At 37.1% G+C, this 24,797-nt stretch overlaps 2 protein-coding genes across 3 annotated transcripts in view; one reads left to right on the top strand and one right to left on the bottom strand.

Moving 5' to 3' along the window:
* Positions 1-88: 88 nt before the first annotated feature.
* LOC124711604 (zinc finger and BTB domain-containing protein 17-like) lies at positions 89-22,385 on the bottom strand. 2 transcript variants are annotated; one of them, XM_047241765.1, is made up of 5 exons: positions 22,244-22,385; positions 21,165-22,017; positions 20,842-21,033; positions 12,346-12,514; positions 89-1,048 (listed from the first exon to the last, which is right to left on the bottom strand). In XM_047241765.1, the coding sequence occupies exons 2-5, from the start codon at positions 22,008-22,010 to the stop codon at positions 852-854; spliced, it is 1,404 nt and encodes a 467-aa protein (XP_047097721.1). In that variant the 5' UTR covers positions 22,011-22,017; positions 22,244-22,385; the 3' UTR covers positions 89-851. The 2 variants fall into 2 exon arrangements, with proteins under 2 accessions (XP_047097721.1, XP_047097722.1); XM_047241766.1 differs by having other exon boundaries at positions 849-1,048; positions 12,346-12,444.
* Positions 22,386-22,600: 215 nt separating this feature from the next.
* Positions 22,601-24,797, top strand: part of LOC124711263 (rap1 GTPase-GDP dissociation stimulator 1) — a 97,964-nt gene continuing 95,767 nt past the window's right edge. Inside the window, exons 1-2 of the mRNA XM_047241242.1 lie at positions 22,601-22,754; positions 22,909-23,034. Coding sequence (XP_047097198.1) covers positions 22,748-22,754; positions 22,909-23,034 — 133 coding nt within the window. The 5' untranslated portion in view covers positions 22,601-22,747. The remainder of the gene's footprint in view (positions 22,755-22,908; positions 23,035-24,797) is intronic.

The raw sequence follows: 24,797 nt of genomic DNA, 5'->3' as shown, positions 1-24,797 counted from the left end.
CAACACTTAAAAGACAGGATGTCATAAACTTAAATAGTTGATTTGATATTTTAAATACATTTTATATCTACATTCAAATATAATATAAACAATATTGTGAAATCTTGAAGGAATGAACTTGCTTTATTATTTATTCACTGGTGTTCTAAGTTAAGCAATAGAGGGTACTTCACAAATCACAAAGTATGCAACTATTTTTAAAAAACTGAAATCAAAATGGACAAAAGACCATACACAAATTCAGAATGACCAAACCATTTAAACAAACTTCATTACTGTGTAAAGTTTACAGTAATGTAAGAATGTCAGAACATGTTAAAATCTTGTTGTAAAACTTTGTTTTTGCTTGGATTCAGGTATCCTGAACTTTATTCACTGTCTGTTGACTGATTAAATGGCAACTTACCAGTTGTAAATATAACACTTTGATACAAAGGAATGTTCAATGTGGAAACACATTTCACTACATAGGAAGAAATACTTATTTTTATAACCCAAATCATTGGATAATATTGGAATCTGCATTATGGTAATTTATCAATATCAGAAACCTTTTAACAAGATATGATGTTTAGGACCAATTATTTCATTTTAGAAACAGTGCAATACAGCACTATAACAACTACTCGTTTTAAAATGTTTCTTATGAAAGATTTGCATGCAAAACATTTCTATTTTCCATTCACATTTGTATTTTGAGATAACAATACAAATAATGCTGCAAGAAAGTGTTCCATAATTTTACATAGTCATTGCCTTTCAGGGATATGTTGCTAAAGATTTGTCATTTAATCATTGGTATACTACTTAGATTACTCATAAGTACACAGCAAATGATTTGATATGTTTCTTTAGTCCATAGCAGATGGGCTGACAATTTGATCATGCAATGTTCGTAGGTGCCGTAATAGGTTGCTTTTAACATTGAACCCTTTAGTGCACACAGCACACACATAAGGTTTTTCACCTGTGTGGGTGCGTTTGTGGATTACCATTGATGCACGTGATGGGAAAGTTTTGGCACAAACTGGGCAGCGCTTCCGATCACCTGGAAAAAAGAAACCTTTTTTTAAGATTTAATATGAATAAAGCAAGTTCAGTACTCAATATGTGTCCCTGATTTATTAAATAAATCGTGAAGTGCCCAAATCACTGCCACGAGAAACCATTTCAAATGCCAATTACATATGTAACCGATATCATTCATGCCTTAGAAGATGTTTCATGGTGTGCACTGCTCATACCATTTCTGTTCTATGAAAGTGATGGTATGTAGTTACTCAACACTGATCTCTGAATTTTATGTCAAAGTTTACATAGCACCTGTAATGAAATTTATCACTAGGCCAGATAAGTTGTCTGGCCAGTTAGTTACAAGTGCTATCTGTGGCTGGGGCAAGTTGTTGTTCCCAACAGTTCTTACCACCAACAAACGCATGGAAGCATATTTTTGGACCTATATACTGATTAATAAGGTATCTGCCAACCAAAGAAACTATAACATCTGAACAAAAAGCACCAGAAAAATAGCAAAAGAAAACAATGGCTTTAATTCCACATTTAGCCAACAAAATTTATGCTAAAAGATTACGACAATGAAAAAAAAGAGAGAACTTAGCCTTCCAAAACCACATTATAATCAAACAGCTCAGTTGTCATACTACACTGGGGGAAATGTTAAGGTAAAATCAAACTTGCATTTCAAATAACCAATCTGAGAATAAGCTTCAGAACACACTACACAGTATGGTCATGAATTTGTCGTTCCCTAGAACAGTTCTTTAAACTTACCCATTTAGGTGGTTTTTAAGTTAAAATAAGTGTGAGAAAATACACATAGGAAAGAAAGGAAGAAATTTCAAAACAGTTCAGAAAATATCTTACTCTCACTGGCATAAACCTATCTTCATGTAGCTCACATCTGAAAAAACAAACACGCATGCAGTAACTTGACACAATGCCTGTCAATTGCAACCACCTCTGAAAATGTTTTGCTAAATATTTTGGAAGAAAAAGAAACTGTCACATCTGACAAAACATCCTGCCATTATTTTGAACAGACTGACTTAAAAAACCAAAAATTTCACCAACATTCTCCTAAACCTCTAGTGCTGAAATACAGTCCTTAGTTAGCAATGTAACACAGATAATGCAATTTAGAAATGTAATTAGATTTAGAATGTGATGAAACTATCGCAAGAAGACAAATGCATGGCTAAAATGGAATAAAGACAAGAATGTGGAAAACAGGAAAAGATTCTTTGAAATGAGAAAAGAAACTTCTAAACTGGCTGGGAACACTACGAAAAATTATTATAAAAATCAAGACTACGCCTTCAAACTGAGCATACTAGAAATTTCTATGAGAATTTGGGAAGAAACTTAAGTAAATATTTTCTGCCAAACCTTCACTTTAATACCCAAAATGAGAACACAGCACATAACCAAGAAAACTGTGACTTTGGAGAAAATAATTTCAAATTTTAGTAATTCATGACTGTCTGGAAACAAGGTTAAGTTCACACTAGAATGCACTCAGTACCATGACACCCATATTCCGATAAAAGGTGAAATCGAATAACTCAAAAGCGAAAAAGCACCTTGGGAGGATTCCATAACTGCAGAACTTAGGAAATACTCAAATAACAAATTTCTAGGCTAACTAACCTGTATCATCCAAATTATTTGACTAACAGAAAAGTGCTTGGATACTGGAAGACAGCCTTAATCCACCCACTGCCCAAAGCACATGACAAAATTTATTGAACAAATATAGAGGCATTTCTCTCCTACCAACTGCCAACAAAATCTTTATCGATTATGGCAAAACAACTCGACCCTCAAATTTGTGAAAATCAATGTGGTTTTATAAAGACTAGATCATGTTCAGAACAGATTCTCAACGTAGTCAATAATAATGTATCTGAAAAGATGATCTAAAACTTTTTGTTGACTTCAGGAAACCTTAATGACTCCGTCTGTAGGACGTCTGTCTGGAATTCTCTACAAACTAGACTCAGTGTTATTTTAATTAAAGCTGTGATTTCACTAACAAACACTAATTCTAAAGTGAAAATTCTCGAAATTTTCATATCAAAACTAGTCAGACTAGGTGATAGTCTCTTCCTGATACTCCCTTAACTGTTTTCAAACAGCCTTTACTACGCATACGTGAAGGTAAAGTACTTGGCAATGTCATAAATGACAAAACTCAAAATAATATCACAAAATTCAACAAATTGACAAATTTCTTATTGGAAGTAGATTTCATATTTTTCTTGTGAATGGATTAGGGTGCAAAAGTGAAGAAATTTGTAGCATTAATCTAAGTAATTATAAAACTGTCAGTGTGTATTGTATGAAGCAATGTAGTGGTGGTGGTATTTGTGTCAAAAATAATGTCCAGTGCGAAAAAAATTGACTGGGTAGATAAATTTGCATGTGAGATGGTTTCTGAAATAGCTTCAATAAGAATAAAGCTCGGAATTAGCAGTTTGGTAACAGCTAGCCTGTATAGATCCCCTAACAGTAAAATGGAAGATTTCTTTTGTCATTTGCAGGAACTAGTTGATAAATTTTCAACTTGTAAAACAGACTATAATACTAGGTGATGTGAACATTAACTCCTTAACTAATAGCATAAATTATCTTAGATATATTGATATGTTACAGTCCTATATTTACACCCATGTGAATTTCACATCAACAAGAATAACATATGACTCTCAGACATGTAATGACCACGTTATTACAAACTTAAGCAAGGGAGACCTTGAGTTAGAACCATTAAGAACCACATTTCGGATGATAGTGCATTATTCCCAGAGCTCCATACAGACAAAGAAATAGTTATCTCATACATTAAAGGAAACCCTGGCACACACAAACTGGAATCAGGTGGGCCTATATGAAACAGAAGATATTAATGGAAACTGGGACAAATTAAAAAAAAAAATTAACCCATAATCAAGCATGCTCAGTGGTCAAAAAAACTAAGGAAAACTGACAGTTCCAAGAATCTTAAACTTCCCCCTAACGTGATAAAATTAAAGGAAGATATGAAGGACTTGGATATTCTTTTTAGAGACACCAAACTGCAGTACTTCCAATCTAAATACAAAGCCAGTATAAAACTACAGGGAAGCACTTATGACATTGAAAGCACGGATGAGGCAATCCAGCAACATTAGCAAAACAGCATGGAATATAGTAAACAAAGAAAGCAGGGGAAGTGACAATGCAGTGTGCAATAATATAAAAATAAAAGGCAATGGAAAAATTGCTGAGTGACCCAAAGGATGTATGTAAGAGATTCATAGACCAATTTGGTAAGATGAGTAGGGAGGATGTGATTGACTCACCACAGGTGCTAAATCTCAGTAATTCATTCTTCCTGAGGTGTGTTACAGAATTGGAAGTCCTGAAAACCATTTCAAACTTAAAAGCAAATACATCTGGTGGCTGGGATGACATCTCAGCCAAATTTCTGAGACAATGCAGTGATCTACATCTACATGAATACCTTGGCAGAGGGTTCATCAAACCACCTTACAATAATTCTCTATTATTCCAATCTCGTACAGCACGCAGAAAAAACAAACATATATCTGTCCGTGCGAGCTCTATTTCCCTTATTTTATTATTATGATCGTTTTTCCCTATGCAGGCTGGCGTCAACAAAATATTTTTGTATTCGGAGTAGAAAGTTGTTGATTGAAATTTTGTGAGAATATTCCGCTGCAATGAAAACTGGCTTCATTTTAATGATGTCCACCCCAAATCCTGTATCATTTCAGTGACATTCTCTCCCCTATTTTGCGATAATACAAAATGTGCCCTTCCTTGAACTTTCTCAATGTACTCCATCAGTCCTATCTGGTAAGGATCCCACACTGCGCAGCAGTATTCTAAAAGAGGATGGACAAGTGTAGTGTAAGCAGTCTCTTTAGTAACTCCAATGAATTTAGATGAATTTATGGTCTTTTGATATGTCGGATTTTTTGTCTAATCGAAGTTTAATGGATTCCTTTTGGCACTCATGTGGATGATCTCATATGTTTTGTTTTTTAGGGTCAATTGCCAATTTTTGCATCATACAGATATCTTTTCTAAATTGTTTTGCAATTTGTTTTGATCTTCTGATGACTTTACTAGTCAATAAGCAACAGCATCTGCAAACAACCTAAGATGGCTGCTCAGATAGTCTCCTAAATTGTTTATATAGATAAGGAGCAGCGGTGGGTCTATAACACTACCTTGGGGGACACCAGAAACCACTACTGTTTTACTCGTCGACTTTCCGTCAATTACCACGAACTGTGACCTCTCCGACAGGAAATCGTGAATCCAGTCGCATAACTGAGACGATATTCCATAAGCAAGCAATTTCAGTACAAGCCTCTTATATGGTACAATGTCAAAAGCCTTCTGGAAATCTAGAAATGTTTTCTAAAGCCGTGTTGACTGTGTGTCAGTATACCATTATCTTCAATAGACAATTCTGTTTGAGGTAATGCGTAATATTTGAATACAGTATATGTTTCCAAAATCCTGCTGCATATCAATGTTAATGATATGGGCCTGTAACTTAGTGGATTATTCTCACTACCTTTCTTGAATACTGGTGTGACCTATGCAACTTTCCAGTCTTCGGGAACAAATCTTTTGTCAAACGAACGGTTGTATATGATTGTTAAGTATGGAACTATTGTATCAGCATACTCTGAAAGGAATCTAACTAGTATACAGTCTGGACCAGAAGACTTGCTTTTGTTAAGTGATTTAAGATGCTTCACTACTTCAACAATATCTATTTCTACATTAATCATGTTTGCAGCTCTTCTTGATTCAAATTCTGGAATATTTTCTTCATCTTTGGTGAAGGAATTTCGGAAAGCTGTGTTTAGTAACTCTGCTTTGGCAGCGCTGTCATTGATAGTATTTCCATTGCTATCGCACAGAAAAGTCATTTATTGTGTCTTGCCACTAGCATACATCACATCCGACGCAAATCTCTCTGGATTTTCTGCCAGGTTTCAAGACAAACCTTCATTGTGGAAACTATTATAAGCATCTTGCATTGGCTTAATAAATCCATTACAACATTTAATAAACAGCTCTTTCAGTTATGGGTCATTTCCTAAGTTTTTAAAAGTCACTGAAATAAGAGATTGGTGCATAAAAAGGGAATAGCTACTGGTATACAAAATTATACACCTATTTCATTAACATCAGTATTTAGTAAGTTGTTGGTCAGACTACTACTTGATCAACTCAAATGATTTTTCTGCAAGTACAATCTACGAAAAGCCCTCTCAGCAGGGTTTCAGGAAGGGTAGATCTACAGTAACAGCTCCAGCAATATTTTTTCAAGTGGTATTGGATAAACTCAACCTATCCAAGGCCTTTGACTCTGTAAATTATTCCATTCTTCTATATAAATTAGAAACTTATGGAGTCAGAGGAGTGCCATCAGATTTGTTAAGATCCTACCTTGTTGACAGGAGACAACGTGTTAAGCTGTATCATACAACTGGTGGACATGCATAAACAGTAAAATCATCTTATAAAATTCTTAACTGTGGAGTCCTTCAGGGATGCATTATCAGGTTTCTTTCTGTTTGTTGCATACATCAATGATATAATAAATCCACAAAATGCAAACCTAATAAATTATGCCGATGGTACCTCCTTCATAAGCTGGGGCTCTACAAAACAGGTAGCAGTGGAAAATAATGCAGAGAACATTAGCCTCGCCGTACAATATCTGACCAAAAACAAATTGGCACTAAATAAGGACTAGACAATTCTGATGGAGTTTCTGCTAAATTATAAATCAAAACAAGTGGACACTGAACCGGAGTTATCAGTTGAAACAATTGTTAATATAAATTCCTGGATATTATAGTAGATGAACATCTTACATGGAAGGAGCACATCAGTAATATGCATTAAAAACTCTCCTGTTACAGCTATCTGCTAAAATGCCTTTCTAGCAGAACAGAGCCACCTATCTTGAGACACACCTATTTTGGACTCATACACTCCCATCTACAATATGGTATTGAGACTTGTGTCAGAGCATCAATGGTATACATGGATAGAGCTTTCAGAGCCCAGAAAAGAGCAGTTAGGATAATAGCTAACATTAGTAAACGTTAGTCCTGTAGAGACTACCTCATTACGTATAACAGACTAACAGTGTATTCATCGTATGTTCTCAGGACTATACTGTTTGTAAAAGAAAATTTGGAGCATGGCATAATCAACAGTGAGATCCATATTTATAATACAAAGAAAAAGAGAGGATTGCCACTTAAAGTTAGTAATAACAGAGCAACATATCATAGTACATTTTCTGCTGGAAGACTTTTTATAACAGGCTGCCAAGTAATAAAAAACTGTTAAATGAAGACATTTAAGACAAAATTAAAACAACTGTTAATTGATAAATGTTTGTAGTCCATCAAGGATTTTTAATGTTGTGCATAATGTATCTTTATTTCTAAGCTCTTATTAATGTCCGTGTTCATAAACAGACCATGTCCACGACTGTAAAAGTTATTATGGACTGGAAATCACAAAAGGAAAATTTTGGGTCCAGGAAAAAGTAGACACAATCCAGAAGATGTCATAACAAAGAACTTTACACACTGAAAAAAATTGCAGATATGATTAGAAAAATAAAAATAGCTTTCTACGGACACATGCATAGGATGAATCCCAACAGAGTGACAGATAGACTATTCACTTACTTTGGTAAATTAAAAATTGATAACACATGATGCAAGGAAGTTGGAAGGAACATGGACGAACTTCGATTACTCCAAGAGATAATTAGCTTTGATTACCACAGAAATAAGTTAGATTTCCACGACAAACCCAAGAAGAAGACTAGAGCCATTTGGTCAGAAACAAGAAGAGAGAAATGTGGGGAAAAAAACAAAGGAGAACCAGTTGAAAAAACTGTAGACCACAGCGGCTCATTTGTAAAAGAAGAGGATGAGGAGAAGAGGAAATAAACAACTCAGTCATATCTTTGGATATTAAGCACATCACCACTGACAAGTACATAAGATCCATAATTAATATGCTAATTAAAACTCGTAGTTAGATAATTATATGACTGCTACTGGCAAATGTCTTTGGCATGAGCTAAATAAAACGCAAGTTAAATTATATAAAAAAGCAGCAGTCACATTAAGTAATATGAAACACTATACACTACAGATAAATGTATTTTGAAAGATATTTTGTCTTCTGTAATGCAGATACCACTAATAATGGACACGCACCTGATATTTTTCCACCAATAAATAAATAAAATTAATATCTAACAATGGAAAGTCCAGATTGGAAAATCAATAAAAAGAAAATGACAGATTGCTACTCACTGTAAAGACGACATGTTAAGTTGCAGACAGGCACTACGAAATGACTGTTACACACTAAGCCTTCGGTCAAAGCTTTCCTCAGGAAGGAAAGGAAGAAACACACACATTCAACCAAGCAGGCATACCTGAGGCTATCTACATTCACTCTGACTGGACTGGCAGTGTTAAGACAGACAGTTCGGCTAGAGCGGCTGGAGGTAGTAGACATGTTCACGAGATATGTCTGCTTGTGTTTTGTGTGTGTTTTCCTTTCTTTTCTGGAGAAGGCTTTTGCTGAAACCTAAGTGTTTAACAGTCTTTTTGTTGTGCCTGCCCACAATGCAGCGTTTCATCTTTATGATGAGTAGCAATGTATCCTTTTCATAACTGTTAAAAGTAATCTGTATTGGGCAGCATATGCAAATGAGTATGACTAATTTCCAAAAGTTATACAGAACTGGAGAAGAAAAATTTCATATTTTGAATGGCAATATTAGACAGTTTGAATCTGCCTCAAGACCAACACACATAAATCCTGTACTGGTGTCAGTCACATTTTGTATCTAATGCTTTAGTTGCAATGGAGTCTACAGTACCCATAAATATTCTGAATGGTAACTCTGGCATTTGATAGATTAAAGTTGAGTAGAGAGTTGTCATGCAGACAATTTGTATAAGTCATCAGAGTTCAAATTCCCCCAAGGAACGTAGTTTGTAAAGCATGGCAGTCTTGATAATGATTGAAAAAGAACACACTTCGTACACTGTGATGGCAGTGTGGACACTTTACTATTCCAGAAGACCAGTTTCAAGAGTCTTACGCTGCCATCATCTGAGCTTATAAAACTTTTTATAAAATTGCTGTGTTACACTACATGAAGTCAAAGCATAATAGGCGCTCCCCACATATACACGTCTTCATAAAAATCCCCTTGATAAAATGCACACACATTGTAAAATGCATACAGTTGTTAAAGTCTTCATACTGTCCATGCACATTGGTGATGAACGTGGTACTCACAAGCTTGACGCTGACTGGATTTTTATCAAGACATGTACACATGGGGAGTGCCTTTTATGCTTTATCTTCATGTAATGTAACATGGCAATTTTATAAGTTGCATAAGACCCGATGATGGCAGCATAAGATTGTTGAAACCGGTCATCTTGGAACAATAAATGTACCTATATTCTGATCACGGCATACAAAGTATGTTCATTTTCAACCGTACTGATTACCCAACAGCACAGCATCTGTTCCTTACATGATGATGTTTACTGTGATTTGCTTTTCGTGTTTATTTAACCAAGAAAATTGCAATTAAACCTAGTAATACAATATAATAGTGTTTAAACTGGCTACTGTGGCTGTTGTATTAAAGTTTTGACATTGTAATGGCCAGAGATTTCATCTGCATGCACATATGAAACTACTCTTTGACTGCTGCAGCAATGTATTTGGAAGTGTTATTTTGAAGATGCAAGTGTTCTGTTTCACTACAGAAACATAGTAGCCAAAAATGATTTACCTATCTTCTCCCAGTAAAACCATAACAGAACCCATCGAAAATGGATATGATTACCCAAACAACTAAAGAAACTCCAACATGATTTACAATTGAAGAAGACTAGTAGAGATTACTCACTTTAACTGCTGTTGCCCAAATGTAAAAAAGGCAAGCAATCGAACAGAGTAAAAAACCCTCTAACCTATGCTACTGTTTGACATTGGTTAGGATTGTATGTTTTGTGCCCCATACATCACTGTGATTCAGCATTCTATCATATCCGATGTTAGCTAGTTGTCAGTCAATGGTGGCCTGGCAATGAAGACTGGCACTTAATAAAAATAAATACTTGAATTTTTTGCCCCCCAATAATAAAGCAGTATAAAGAATTTGAAATAAGCAATGCCACATACTGCAGCAAACAGTTGGTGTTTTCTCCATAGCTGTACAACATAAAATTTGGAAATTCTTTGTGTCAATGATATGGTTACCGAGAAAAGCCACAAAACTGTCGGTTTTCCATTGTCCAAATGTGACCTGAATATTGGAATAAACCTGTACAAAAATTAATATATATTTCCAGGAGCACAATATCATAGGGGGAAACACAGAAAATCTGCAGAAACTTGCAGTTGATTCATTTCAAACAATTACTGCCAAAGATTGCAACAGGACAGTAAAGCAACGTAAAAGTATATTGGAACTATAGGTTTCAAAAACATGAAATTACAAGTGCTCCCACTTCTGAAAAGCAGTGATGACTGAAGAATTGCTCGGAGATGAATGTGATGGGTCCCTGTGTGATAAGTCTTCCACTTCCATTATTCTCGCATTCTTATTGGGATGGGAAGATTACATGTTTTTAATTGTGTGTACTGAGAAGTGTATGAGTATGTGTGCAGTCCTTTACTGAGTAAAAAATTTGCTCCAAAAAACTAAACACAGTTGCCATTTCTCTGGTTGCCAGCACTGGCACAAAGGAGGTCAAGTTTGCTTACCCCTCTCCTCTCCACAACGTCTTTGTATGTGAGGAAGATTCCTTCTGTGCCTTGCACCTGAACCATTTTTAGAAGGCATGCAGAAAACTTGTGCAAGTAGTGAATGCAATAATTCAAAGTGTCTCAATGAGTACCAAGTAGAAACCACACACTGATCCCAAAACTATTGAAAAAGCTGAATGTGTTGAGCATTACGCTGGATTAATAACAGCAGAAATTCCAAGATAATATGTACAATTAATTGAATTTCTGTGAAGTCATTTTATTGGTATGTAGGAAGAGGAAAGGTTCTGATCAATTAGCTAATGCATTTGCTGTGAGGTGTCAGGTTGTTCAGGGAAGTTTCACATGTTCATCAACTTCGATCCTCATGGTGGTGGCATGCAGGTTTCCTCGTGGATGCCAATATTGTACCTAGAGGTCAGCTGGGATCATCAAGAACCATTTGGCAGTGCCTGGACTCATTTCCAAATTGTGTTGAAATTACTTGAACTAAACTCAAAGATAATCTACTTTTAGTTCTGCCATGTGTTCCATGGTCCAATTGTCAGTATCCAGACAAAAGTTCACAAATTATCTCAACATTTTCATCTGTTTGGGCGGCTGACTAACATCTGGAACAATGTTCTGTCCTAAAATGACATACACCATTCTTGAAGCAAGAAAACCATTTGTACATTCTAATTTTTCCTATAACTTAATATTTGTAAACTGTTTTCAACATCCTGTTTCTGTGACATTTTTTCCTGAGCAGGAAACACAATTTCTCAACTGCGGGGGAAAAAAAAAACAACGTCTGGGACACATGCAGCCTCAGAAACAACTTCAGGCAGAGGTCACAAAGAACACTATTTTGTAAGATGACACCTGGCACCTCCATGATGATCCCTTTGCAATCCTTTTGGTTTCAGTTTTCACAAGGTATTGTAATTGCCTAATAAAATCTTACCATACGTGTATGACCCAGTGAATATGACCATATATGGTGTGTGACCAGTATAACGTGTGAATAAAACTCATTCGTGTGACACCATTGCTTCAGGGTGCTCATTTTCCATTTGCATATTTTAGAATTTGGTCTCCCAGTGTGTCTAATCTCAATAGGGATTACATTAAACAGAGAATGACGATTCCATTTTTCTTGTTTGTGGAGACACACATTCTTCACTCCACAGTGATTGTTACAATACGTATACAGGGCACAGGAGTTTCCTCTGTCTGTCCCCTGCTCTTCAAAAGTGACAAAGTCAAAAAGCCTCTGTAATCTTGTACTTCTGAAGAAATAAAACATGTTTTGGCCTGCTTTACATCATTTGCGAATGTGTACACTTAACTAGTGTTTTAGTGCACTTCAATCATGATAGTTGTTTGCAATAAAGTACCATATTAGCTATGAGTCATTATGATGAAATCATCCACACACCAATATCAAACTATGGGCACTTGAAAATTGAAAATATAACATACCTGTGAACCTGTGGCCATCTCGGATATTAGTGGCACACCTGTTGGTGGCAGCGAGCTGCTCATCTGTGTGCTCCTCCTGGATGTGTCGCACCCATACACCTGGAGTGTCAAACACTTGCTCACAAAGCTCACATTTCAATGGTGGAAATTCAGGACCATCTTCATTGCCCTGTGTGTCGTATTCACCATATTACAGTTGTTTTACATTAGTTTTGTCATTCTTTTTGCCAAAAACTCTTAATATGAGGGACATTTCATAAATAATGCACACTATTTTTTTTTACTTACATGTTTATTTCTTTCCAATATCTCTCTACAGCCTTTGGATATGGCCTCCCTGCTTCTCTATGACTGAATCTCAATGTCTTGGAGGCTCAGGACACCCCTGCTGCTCATCTGTTGAATGGTTCAGGTGATGGTGGTAGAAAGCTCTTCCAGAGAAAGATAATGATGTCCGTGCATAGGTTTTTCTCAACTTCGGAAACAAACTGAAGTCTCGTGGACTCATGTCTGGGCTGTAGCGAGGATGCAGCAACACTTCCAATCCGTATTTGTGCAGTTTTTGGGCTACAACATTGCCAATATGTGAGCGAGCATTGTCGTGGAGAATGAGTGGCCCAGCCCCTTGAGAGCAACTGAGCAAAAATCATCATTTGCTTGATCTTTGAGCACGGTGAAATTTTTTTCGATGTGGATAATCTGAAGCCCTCTACTCATTGGACTGTGATTTCATCCCTGGTTGAAAGGTAATCCATTTTTCATCAATAGTGACAATTTGACACAAGAATCCTTGAGCTTCACAGCTGAATCATTGTTTGAGCAACACTGCAATGTCCATGCGTTTCTGTTTATCTTCAGCAGCCAAACATTGAGGGACCCATCTCGCAGAATTTTATCTCTTCAAATCATCTGTCAGAAAACGGAATACCGATGTTGGGGGAATTACATGGGTTCAGAGAGTTCCTCATAAGTTGCACCGTGATCTTCCAGAGCATCTGCCTGAAGTTTCACAATTAGTTCATCTGTTGTCTTTTTGATCTTCCAGGTCTTGGATTATCATCAATGCTCATATGATCACCATAAAAACCAATAACCCAACGTGAAAATGTACTACAGTCCTGTGTAAACTCACCACAAACTTCACTTAACACACTGTGGATTTCTGCTGCGTAAAGTTTCAGTCTTGATGTATGACTTCTGGTCTTTAACACTCAACAGTACACAAGACCCCTGCAGGGTCCATTTCTACCTCTCGCCTATTTTACGTAGGAGTACACATGAAAATACAAAAACATGTGCTTCCTCCTCAAGCTCCCAACTACACCTCGTAATCTTTGTTGTTGCTGCGTCAAACGATCCACCGTAATACCATCTTGTGCATTATTTATGAAATGTCTCTCATACTTTATTGACCATATTCAGAACAAGTTATACCATCACTTAATTTGTAAAGATTATATGGCTGAGTATTTCAACAAAATTATTACTGTCATTTGTTACATGCAAAAAAAGTGGGGGATTAAATAACGAGCATTACACATCAAAATACTATCCTTCTTCCTCTGGTGCTTCAGTATACCGAAGAAAAAATATATAAATAAATAATGAAAATAGTTCTCACCAATTTTATTGTAATATGTCACAACTAGCTATATGACTGGTGTAGTTTACCCCATATTTCTGTATGGCAATTACATTAACACCTACAAAGCTTGGATAAGTCTGGAAAAGCTACACTTCTTAAATAAGAGTTTAAAGATTTGTCCTTGTTGTAGACAATTCTCATGGAATATTCAGTTTGAGGCAATACAATTACATAAAATCAAATTAACAAAGAACTGTGCAATTACAATTTAGTGAAAATGTCCTACAAGAAGGCCAGTAAATTTGGCATCATATATGACATGTACACAATGGTTAATGAAAACATTATGACTCCACATATATTGTGCAAAGAAACACATACTGTTTACATGGTGACCTGTAACACAATTTTTGAAGGTGTCAAAAATATACATAGCTACACCCATACTCTGCAAACCACCATGAAGTTCATGGCAGAGGGTATGTCCCATTGTACCAATTATTAGGGGTTCTTCCTACTCCATTCACACACAGAGTGTGGGAAGAATGATTGTTTGAATGCCTCTGTGTGTGCTGTAATTATTCTAATCTTGCCATCACGATCCCTATGTGAGTGATACACAGTGGGTTGTAGTATATTCACAGAGCCATCATTTAAAGCCGGTTCTTGAAACTTTGTTAGGAGACATCTCAGGGAAATTTAGCCTATCTTCAAGAGTCTGCTAGTTCAGTTTCTTCAGCATCTGGGTGACACTCTCCCATGGGTCAAACAAACCTGTGACCATTTGTTCTGCCTTTCTCTGTATACATTCAATATTTGCTAATAGTACTATTTGGTATACACTTGAGCAATACACTAGAATGGGTTGCATGAGTGATTTGCAAACAATCTTTGTAGACTAATTGCACTTCCCCGGTGTTCTAACAATAAGCCAAAGCCTACCATCTGCTTTTCCCATGACAGCCTATGTGATCATTCCATTTCATATCCCTACAAAGCATTACACCAAGGTATTTGTACAAGATGGCTGATTCCAACTGTGACTCGTTGATATTACAGTCATACAATACTATATTTTTTGTTTTGTGAAGTGCACAGTTTTCCATTTCTGAACATTTAAAGGAAATTGCCATTCTTTGCACCCCTTTGAAATCTTATCGAGAGCTGACTGAATATTTATACAGCTTCTTTCAGAGAGTACTTCATTACAGATAACTGCACCACCTGCAAAAAGTCTGAGGCTACTATTAATTTTACCCAGAAGGTCATTAATATACAACATGAACAGCAAGCATCCAAACATCTTTCCTGGGGCACACCCAAAGTTACTTCTACATCTGATGATTACTCTCCATCTGTGTGCATCTACATCCATACTCTGCAAACCACCATCAAGTGCATGGCAGAGGGTACATCCCACTATCTGTTATCAGGGTTTCTTCCAGTTCCATTCTGTATGGAGTGCATATGTCAGGGTGAAATATCATTATATTTTCTTTTATTTAAAAACACTGAGGTTCGACAGATCACCTGACAGATGAATCATTGGGAATATGTCTCATTCCTTCACTTAGTCGGGTTGTGGTTATGATCAGGGATTAGAAAGCCCAAATTGCACCAACCACAACTTCAGCCACAGTACTTCTTTTTCCTCAAAGAGGTGAGATTAAATAAATAGAAAAAGAACAAAGTAAACTATCACTGGTAGGTTGTCAAAAGACAGTACAACAAAACTCCAAAACTGTAAAACAACAACAAATACTTCCATTTATTGACAGTGTCATGCTGAGAAGTTTAAAAACTTAAGACTAGTCAGCAGTATGATAAATGTCAAATGAAAAGAAATCACTGTCTTGGATTCAAAAGTGCCATCTGTGCCTAATATTGTGTGTAAGGTCATAAACATGCAATTGTAACAAAGTTAGAAACTGAAGAAAAGAAAAATATTCACACTTGTTCACTCCTTTTGCCCTAAATTATGTTGTAATTTTCCTGGCATATAATTTTAAATAGAATATTACTTGATTTTTCACTGTGTGCTACAGTTCTCAACTGCTTCTCAATGCCAGTGACGTACAGTTATTACCATTTCTTGCTTTTCATTAATTCTTACTTGCTTCTCTGTCTAAAATCTCTTAAGTTTCCTCATACTATTCTGTTTCCCCCCCTCCTTTTCCAGAACTTCTCAACCCATTTAAATCCCCCTGCCACCCCTTCTAACTTCAGACTATATCTACCTCTCAGATAACTTCAAACAATGGAAAATCCAGGATGGAATGTAATAATATGAGAGAAGGACAGTTGCTACTCACCATATAGCGGAGGTGCTGAGTCGCGATAGGCACAATAAAAAGATTCACACAATCATAGCTTTCGGCCATTAAGGCCTTTGTCAGTAGTGGACACACATACACACATGCACACACATACTCACGCAAGCCATTAAGGCCTTTGTCAGTAGTAGACACACATAACACACGCGCACACACACACACACACACACACACACACACACACACACACACACACACACACACACACACGCAAGCGCAACTTGCACACACATCTGCAGTCTCAGAGAGCTGAAACTAAACTGCGAGCGGCAGCACCAGTGCATGATGGGAGTGGCGAATGGGTGGGGGTAAGGAGGAGGCTGGGGTGGGGAGGGGGAGGGATAGTATGGTGGGAGTGGCGGACAGTGAAGTGTTGCAGTTTAGACGGAGGGCAGGAGAGAAGGTGCGGATGAGGGAGAGGGTAAGTAGCGGAAAGGAGAGAAATAAAAATAAAAAGAAATTAAAGGAGTGGGTGTGGCGGTGAAATGACGGCTGTGCTGTGCTGGAATGGGAACACAGAGGGGGCTGGATGGGTGAGGACAGTGACTAATGAAGGTTGAGGCCAGGAGGGTTACGGAAACATAGGATGTATTGCAGGGAAAGTTCCCACCTGCACAATTCAGAAAAGCTGGTGTTGGTGGGAAGGATCCATACGGCTCAGGCTGCGAAGCAGTCATTGTGATGAGGAGTATCATGTTTGGCAGCGTGTTCAGCTACAGGTGGCCACAGTTTGTTGTTGGCCGTTCATGTGGACAGACAGCTTGTTGGTTGTCATGCCTACATAGAATGCAGCACATGGTTGCAGCTGAGCTTGTAAATCACATGACTGATTTCACAGGTAGCCCTGCCTTTGATGGGATAGGTCTTGCATCTAGGTCTATTAGAGGGGTATGAGCCATGAGGTAAGGGTTTGGGAGCAGGGGTGTGTAAGGATGGAAGAATTAAATACCCTGAATCAGTCAACTACAGAGGGGTTAGTCCTATTAAGAAACCGTGGTCAGTGAAGCCGAGTCATAAGCTCTATGCATCAAGAAAGCACAGAGAAATTACTAAAGCTATGGATGAATACACTACAGCAAAACTGACCACACTCTTCAAAGTAGAAATTGCATCTTCAGAAGAAAATGAACCAAAGCACTCATGCATCTCTTGTCAGGAATTTCTCACAAATATCAGTTCAGCTGTTGAATATTGTGCATCCTACAGTGAAAAGGTGCAGGTTTTAACTATTATTCCATAGACATTTTCAAAGAAAACAATTTTGAACCACTTTCCATCAGTATCAAAGTACATGGTAGACAAATCAAGAAATGTAAGGTCTGTAAAAGGAGTCTGTGGAAGACCAGATCCCTATTATGGTCATCCTGTAGAAGCAGCTCAAGTTCAAATAGTGCAGTCATTTTATCTGGAGGATAAAATGTTCTTGCCAGAGTGCCAACAAAAAAGACACTGTAACTGTAACAGTTGAAGCTCAAAAAGTTGTGGAAGTGAAGAGATACATGACTCGTACTATTAAAGAAACTTTTGCAATTTATAAGAGCAACTATACAACTTCACATACTGGAAGATCAAAATTTTATGCATTACGGCGTAAGTGGGTAGTTCCACATTCACCTAGAGATGTCCGTTTATGTGTGCATGGCACAAATTTTGAACTTTGTGTGGTACCTTTGAACAACTTACTGGAGCACGTGACATATGACACCTTGGTTGAGCATATGAAGTCATTAGTAGTCTGTGACGTAAAGCGAGAGACTTGTTTGTTTCAAGAAATGTGGTGACTGCCCTAGAAAGGGAGGACTCTCTTTACAGACACTTGGCCTGGAAGACATAGCAGATAACTGCAGAAATTACAAATGCGACATGGGAGGAAAATAAACTAATTAAGAAAACCATTGCCTTTGACAGTTTCACTGATGAACTTGGTAAATGGTCAGTGAAAGCAGTAACACAACAGCATCTGAAGAAATTGCAACACCACATTGCAGAAGTGAAAGGGTGTGTATAGGCTGAAGAACTATGTTTAGTGCTTCACTGTGATTTTACTTAAAACTGGTCTGTAATTCTCCCACAAGAAGCACACGAGTATCTTTGGAGTAACGACCAGGTTTCAATTTTTTAGGAGTGACATATTTTCAAAGCAAGACCACAAGTGTTGCAGTTACAAGTGATGACACAGGGCATCACTCGGCACATGATTTGCTAGCAATGCGCAAAATTCTTCAACTGTAAACAGGGGCAGAGAAGATCATCATTATTTCTGATGGTGCTCCTAGTAATTTTAAAAATCGTTACCAGCTGTTTGAATTGAGTAAGTCGCTTGTGCCAAATGGCTGGGTATACAGTGCTACTGGTCACAGGAAGGGGCCTTGTGATGGTGTAGGAGACCTACTGAAGCGCCAGGCTACAAAACATGATCTTTCCAGACCAAATACAACTGCGATTCAGAATGCTCCCGATTTTATGAGAGTCGTGAAATCTTACACACCCACAGCCCTCATTCTTTTGTCCAAAGACGAATCGAAGAATTTTGTGAGCAGAAACAAGAAGAATGGTTCAAACAACTACTCCTGTGAAAGGAATTCAGAAGACACATTTCTGGAGTCAAAGTGATGGGTGAATTCATATTGCACGCACTTTAAAGGGCAAGAAAGAAGAAATTTTGTTCGTTCGGTTAACACCTCAGAAGCAGCAGGATAATATTCAGATTCACAACCTGAGAAGGGGATGGTACGTGGTGTGTTTGTATGACTGTCACTGGTGGACTGCAGAGATTATAGACACCAGTTATGAGTTAAATGAAACTGTAGTGAACTTCATGCTACCACATGGACCAGCTGCTGGATAAACGTTTCCAGCTGAAGCACAGCAACAATGTCATCAGTGCTCACTTCCTGTTCAAAATGTTTTGAAGATTGTAAGTTCTCCAGTTCCTATTGGTTCAACAGGAAGGCATCATCCTATATCAAAGGAAGACACTGGAGCAGTGGAACACATTTGTAGTTCATTGACTGGCTAATTTCAACACAAAACAGTCCACAGAAGCTGTATAAATTGAAACTTTTGCAATTTATAAGAGCAACTATACAATTTCACAAGTCAGTGAACCTTTCACATACATTTTGGAACTGTTTAAAATGCTTGGAAATTGACTCTCTTACTCATCTTTCAAAACTAAAATCATGTTAAATAAGGTTAGGTTTTGATTTTTATGAGCGTGTTATGTATTAATGTGGTAATAAAACAGGTTTTATGTATGGCAAAAATTTCCATTGTTTACAAAAGCTGTTCAACCTAAAAGTGGAAGTGGGGAATGTTGTACTATATAGTACTACTGAACAGAAAAAAAATCAAAATTTTATGGATTGGCATTTTTGAATATAATTCTTTTCCATAAATTATAAAAAAGTTCAGAACACTATAGTAAAAGAACTTTGACAGATAAATCCTAATGGAGGATTTCTTCATAATCATAAAGCAATTATATTAAAAAAAAAAAAAGTAGAACTGTTCCAGAGAACCAGCATTTTCAATTTTTTTCCAAAAATTTACATCTTCAAAACGGTATGTGCAGTGTCACCTTGGGAGGAGTGTATCTCGGAGCAGAAATTTTTTTGGAGGAAAAATTTTTTCCTAGCCTGCCTGAATTGATATGGACTATGCCTAAGATTCTTATCAGTTTCTCCACAGTAGGAAACTGCAAATTAATCTGCAAACCATAATCTAAATTTACATTTCTCTTGTGCAGAACATGAGTCCATTCAATAATGACCTTTCACAAGATTGATACCAGTTTGAATTTATTAATAATTTAATTGCAAATAGAGCTTTTGTGCTCTTCATTAGATTCTGCCTCATTATTATTCATACAACTTTTTCTTCCGAAATCAATGTCTCTTGTCTTCAAAATATGAATCTTTACTTTTTAACCAATTAGTATTGCTAACAAGCCTCACCACAACAATTCCTTACGGAAGCAACAAAATCCTGTTGTTATTTAAAGCATTAACACATCAGATAATTAATAGCATCTGAGGCACAAATACATTGTAACTGCAAACAGAAAGTTATTATTATGCTTCTCTTTCAGGATAATGCAAATTGCAAGATAAACTCATAACATTCTCATCTGCAGTATTCTGAATCACTACAAGAAAAAGAAAATTAACACTCATAGCCAACTTATTTACCCATGTACAACAATTGACAAAAAGGTTCAGTGCTCAGCTGAAGAAATATGCTGTGATTCAATTTACTATTATTATGCAAATTTTTAGTTTATGTTTAATTTCTTCAGAACATTGATTATCAAACTGAAAGGCTTGAGTAGTGGTAGTTTTATGATTTTAGTTGTTAAATTATGCCTGTAATTAAATAATAAGTGTGAATGAACAATATCACTTGTTAAATTATGCCTGTAATCAAGTAGCAAGCACGAATGAACAATTTCACTTACAAGCAAACAAGTTTTAACCTACACAAAAACTATTTACTGTTACTCTTGTCTCAACAATATATTCATACATTTAAAAATGAGTAAATGAGGTAATTTACAAAATGAAATTGTGGTGCAGTTACCTGTGAAGGTCTTCTATTATAACGTTTCCGTCTACCATCATGCTTTTCATGGAAATTTTCTATATGGCGCACCCAGTCACCTGGAAGACTAAATGTTTCATGGCAAAGATCACATGTGAGGGGTGTATACAAGGCCGAGGGTTCCTGTACATGTACAGCCCTTCCTTCACTATCATGGAAGTCATCTTCCTCCTGTAACATGTACAATTAAAAACTTTAAATTTTGAAATGTGCACTGGATTATATTTATTCTTCAATAACAACAGCACACACAGAAACTGACTTAAAAGCACTACGAAGTGGACATTTTTCACAACACTTACAGACTTAACTGTCACTTCTGGATGCATATGACTTGCTATTTCTTCTTCCATTGGTTCGGACAGTTCTGTATCTACCCACTCAATAGGTTCCTGTTTTACTATCAACTGGACAGGATTCAATGGCAAATTATTGGGCGGGTGCTCTGAAGAACTGTCAGTCAGAACGTCTGCTTCGGTAGGACTCTTGCTGCTAACAGCACCAGGAGTTACTACATCTTGTTTTTTCTCTGGATTCTTGTCCTCTTTTCCATTTGAAGCTATATCTACACTTGCTGTTTCCTTTTCGTTACATACATTCTGGTCAGTTGTAGCAGTCGAGGAGGAATCCTGAAATCTTGAACCTGAGGATGCTTTCCTCTGACACTTCCCTGTCGCCTCAGTCTGTATCTGAAGAGGAAATAATCTCTGTACTGAGGGTTGGACATTACCATTTCTGTCCTGTACCACCTGATTCACTGTATTAGTCCTTTCATGGCACAGTCCCTTTATACCTAAAATATGTGCAGCTCTCAGGATTCCATCCAGCTGTCCATAGCTCACTGTTGCCTCTCCGCTGTACATATACTGAACCAAAATCTTCAAAATACGGTAAGGGATTTCTGAGGGTAAAACAATTACAATGGGGAAATTGACTGTAGGTGGGTACACAGCTTTGAGTAGCTGCTGAAGATACGAACTGCATGCTGATAATACGAACCGGTGCGCCGATATCTGTCGTCCGTCCACTGTTGCTAAACACACGTCGGAAAATAATTCAGACCGCAGCAAAGTGGCTACGGATGAATGAAGATGTGTCCCGTAACTATGCCACTTCAGCTGAAAGTTATCTGCCGCTGCAATAGCCATGGTAATGCTGAAAATAATTTTCATAGCAAGTAACACATTACTCAAGTACAGCGCGCAACAATAATAATATCGAAAGGATGGTAAACAGCGCGATAAGTTACGCTATGTTCCAAGTAGCTGGCGACAGGCAAACGGATGGCAAACAAAGCTGAACAGCGTCCAGCCGGTAACGTAAACAATCTTTTCATTCGCGTCTGTCAACAACAAATACGTAACGTCATTTTTCAACTTACCTTTTTATTTAAACTGTTAGCTGTCGAACCAGCGCCGCCTAATAATGAAAATCGATCACCTACGACCATTATCGATTTTCGGGTAGGATGGCCAATGGTGTTTCAACATTATCCATTGATCGGTATTGGTTCCCGGCTATTGGGACAGCGAAGAGTGCGAATACGTATAGCGTCAAAAGAGCATTTGTAAAAAGTTATAATATATACGAGATCCACTAAGATTTCATGTTATAAATTACGTATTAAAAAAATCAAAGAATTTAAAGATGGATACCGTCGATTTTTGATGTTGATTATTTACAAATATATTTTCTAATTAAAGAGTGAACTTGAATACTGCGCAGAGAAAGTGAGCATGCATCTCTGAGCGTCTGACATATGATGTTGCTTGTGTTTGGTAGGAAGGGGGGGCGGCATGAGAAGAAAGTATTCAAACTCGTAGAAAATGTGTGAGCGTAAATGATAGTAAACCGATGACTGCTCAACCCAAACGCCGGCAAGATTATGGCAGGTAAATGTTCACTCTATGGTTCCTAGAATTGCAGAGAATGCTATTGATTTTATAGATTAAATTTTTAACGAACGAGTCGATAAAGTAAAACGAGAATAAATGCTCCGTGAGGAATGTAATCCTAAGACTCGATTAAAAAACGTTTCTCACTCAGCAACTTCTACGAAGGACGGTCTTCCGCAGCTTTTGGAAGGTCTGACTGTAGCTGCCAAGAAGAATCCCGACGAAGTGTCCACTATTCTAGATTCCATCCTTACTCAGACTGAAAATCTCCACAACGGTAAGTATTTGGGTTTTCTACATGATTTTGTGTGTGTAACAACTTTTAGTAGCAGTGACAACAAGTGTTTGCCACATAATTGTGATGTCAGATATCTATATTTAATGATTATTCGGTAGTTAGAAGCGAAGAGACAGACTGTACGTTGGTAGATATTTCATTATAGTATGTTGACGAATGACAGCATTCAACTATTTCAGCCTGCAGTGAGCGTTGTATATTTAAGGAGAACTTATGAACTGTGTGTGCACTGTAGGATATTCCTCATTCTGTCATTTTGGAAACATCTGCCTTAGTAAGTACCATTGTTTTTCTCATCCATTCATACAGACACATGTGTTCTTTTCTCATAAATCATCGTTTGCCATTTGGGAAAACTGAAGATCAAAAACACTATGTTATGTTTACATATATTGCTCAGCTGATTTTTATCTTCACATCTTTTCCATACAGTATAAGGAATTCATTATTTACATGTATTCAGCTTTCAGTTTTATGTAGTAAACAGTCCGTTTCATTCGTGGTATTGTAATCAACCTCAGTATCTATTAAACAAGGAAAAAAATTGGGAAATGTAGAATCACATCCCCCTTGCAGGTGTGATTTTTAATAGCACACATTTTGATGTTACTCTAGGGTTATTGTTAGTCATTAATCTAGGTGTTTATTTAAGTCCCTTGATTACATCATTTCAAACCAGCATTATCCATTAATGCATTGTAGTGTACCATGATTTGTGACAACAGTTTACTGTCATGATGTAATAGGCAGTGATGTTCATATTAGTCACAATACTTTTACACTGCCATACTCATTTGGCTACCAACAACTAAATTGGATAAGGCAATATAAGTATGCTCTTGGTGCTGAGTGAATCCTGATCTGACATTTCCTCATTGTGTAAATTTGGGTAGAATGTTAAAACTGAATATGTTGATACTGCTTTAAGTTTTGAAATTATGACTGATAACACCTGAGCTGAAGAGTACATGGATACTAAAGCTTTAATGCTGGCAGTAGTTTGCTTTTCCCCTCACATTATTGTTTCACCAGAACATCTTATTTTGTTTTTATGTGTATTTAATGTGTAGAGTTTCACAAACTGATATAATTTGTGTGCATTATGGTCAAGGATCAGAGGCTACAAATATGAAATGTAAAGGTGCAGCCACAATGTACAGCTGGCCCTGCCTGTGGAAACTGTATTCCATGTACTGTCAGGTAAGGTGATAGTGGCAGTACACAGACTCATGTGGGATGACTGTGGTTCGAATCCCCATGCAGCCTTCAAGATTTAAGTATTCTGTAGTTTTCTTAAAATGTTTCAGTTGCCAGGAATGTTCCTTTGAAGTGGTCTTTGCCAATTACCTTCCCTATCCTTCTGCAGTTAAGCTTGTGTTCTGTGTTTAATGGCAATATCATTGCTGACACTTTGAAACCTAATCTTCTTTCCTTTTTCCATTCTGTGTTGTGAGTGGCTTGTAACATTTCCTGTGTTTGTACCTGAATGTAGTACAGTAAGCCATAGCCCTGAACCAGGCAGTTTAATAAAACTTTGAGTGTGGAACTTAACAATCTCCTTCCTCAACAGAAGATAGGACCCGTTTTTTTCTTAGGAGTAGTCACAGTGTGCTACTCACTTGTCATACATATAATTCAAATATGGTAAGTGCAAAATCCAGCCCAGATACACTATAGAATTGGAAATTTGCATCTGTTATTCAGTTAAAAAAGTATTTCTTTCGCACATTGTGTTTCATAAA

Source organism: Schistocerca piceifrons, chromosome 8, assembly GCF_021461385.2.
Source record: "Schistocerca piceifrons isolate TAMUIC-IGC-003096 chromosome 8, iqSchPice1.1, whole genome shotgun sequence".
NCBI classification, from domain to species: domain Eukaryota; kingdom Metazoa; phylum Arthropoda; class Insecta; order Orthoptera; family Acrididae; genus Schistocerca; species Schistocerca piceifrons.
This window is presented reverse-complemented; position numbering and strand designations above follow the sequence as displayed.

What these genes read in the sequence shown, in the direction of transcription:
- LOC124711604 (XM_047241765.1), bottom strand. Translation starts at nt 22,010, where the DNA reads ATGGCTATTGCAGCGGCAGATAACTTTCAGCTGAAGTGGCATAGTTAC. An exon ending in CAGAAGTGACAGTTAAGTCT is followed by an intron (nt 21,034 to 21,164) that starts GTAAGTGTTGTG and finishes TACATGTTACAG; the next exon opens with GAGGAAGATGACTTCCATGA. An exon ending in AGATGGCCACAGGTTCACAG is followed by an intron (nt 1,049 to 12,345) that starts GTATGTTATATT and finishes TCTTTTTTCCAG; the next exon opens with GTGATCGGAAGCGCTGCCCA.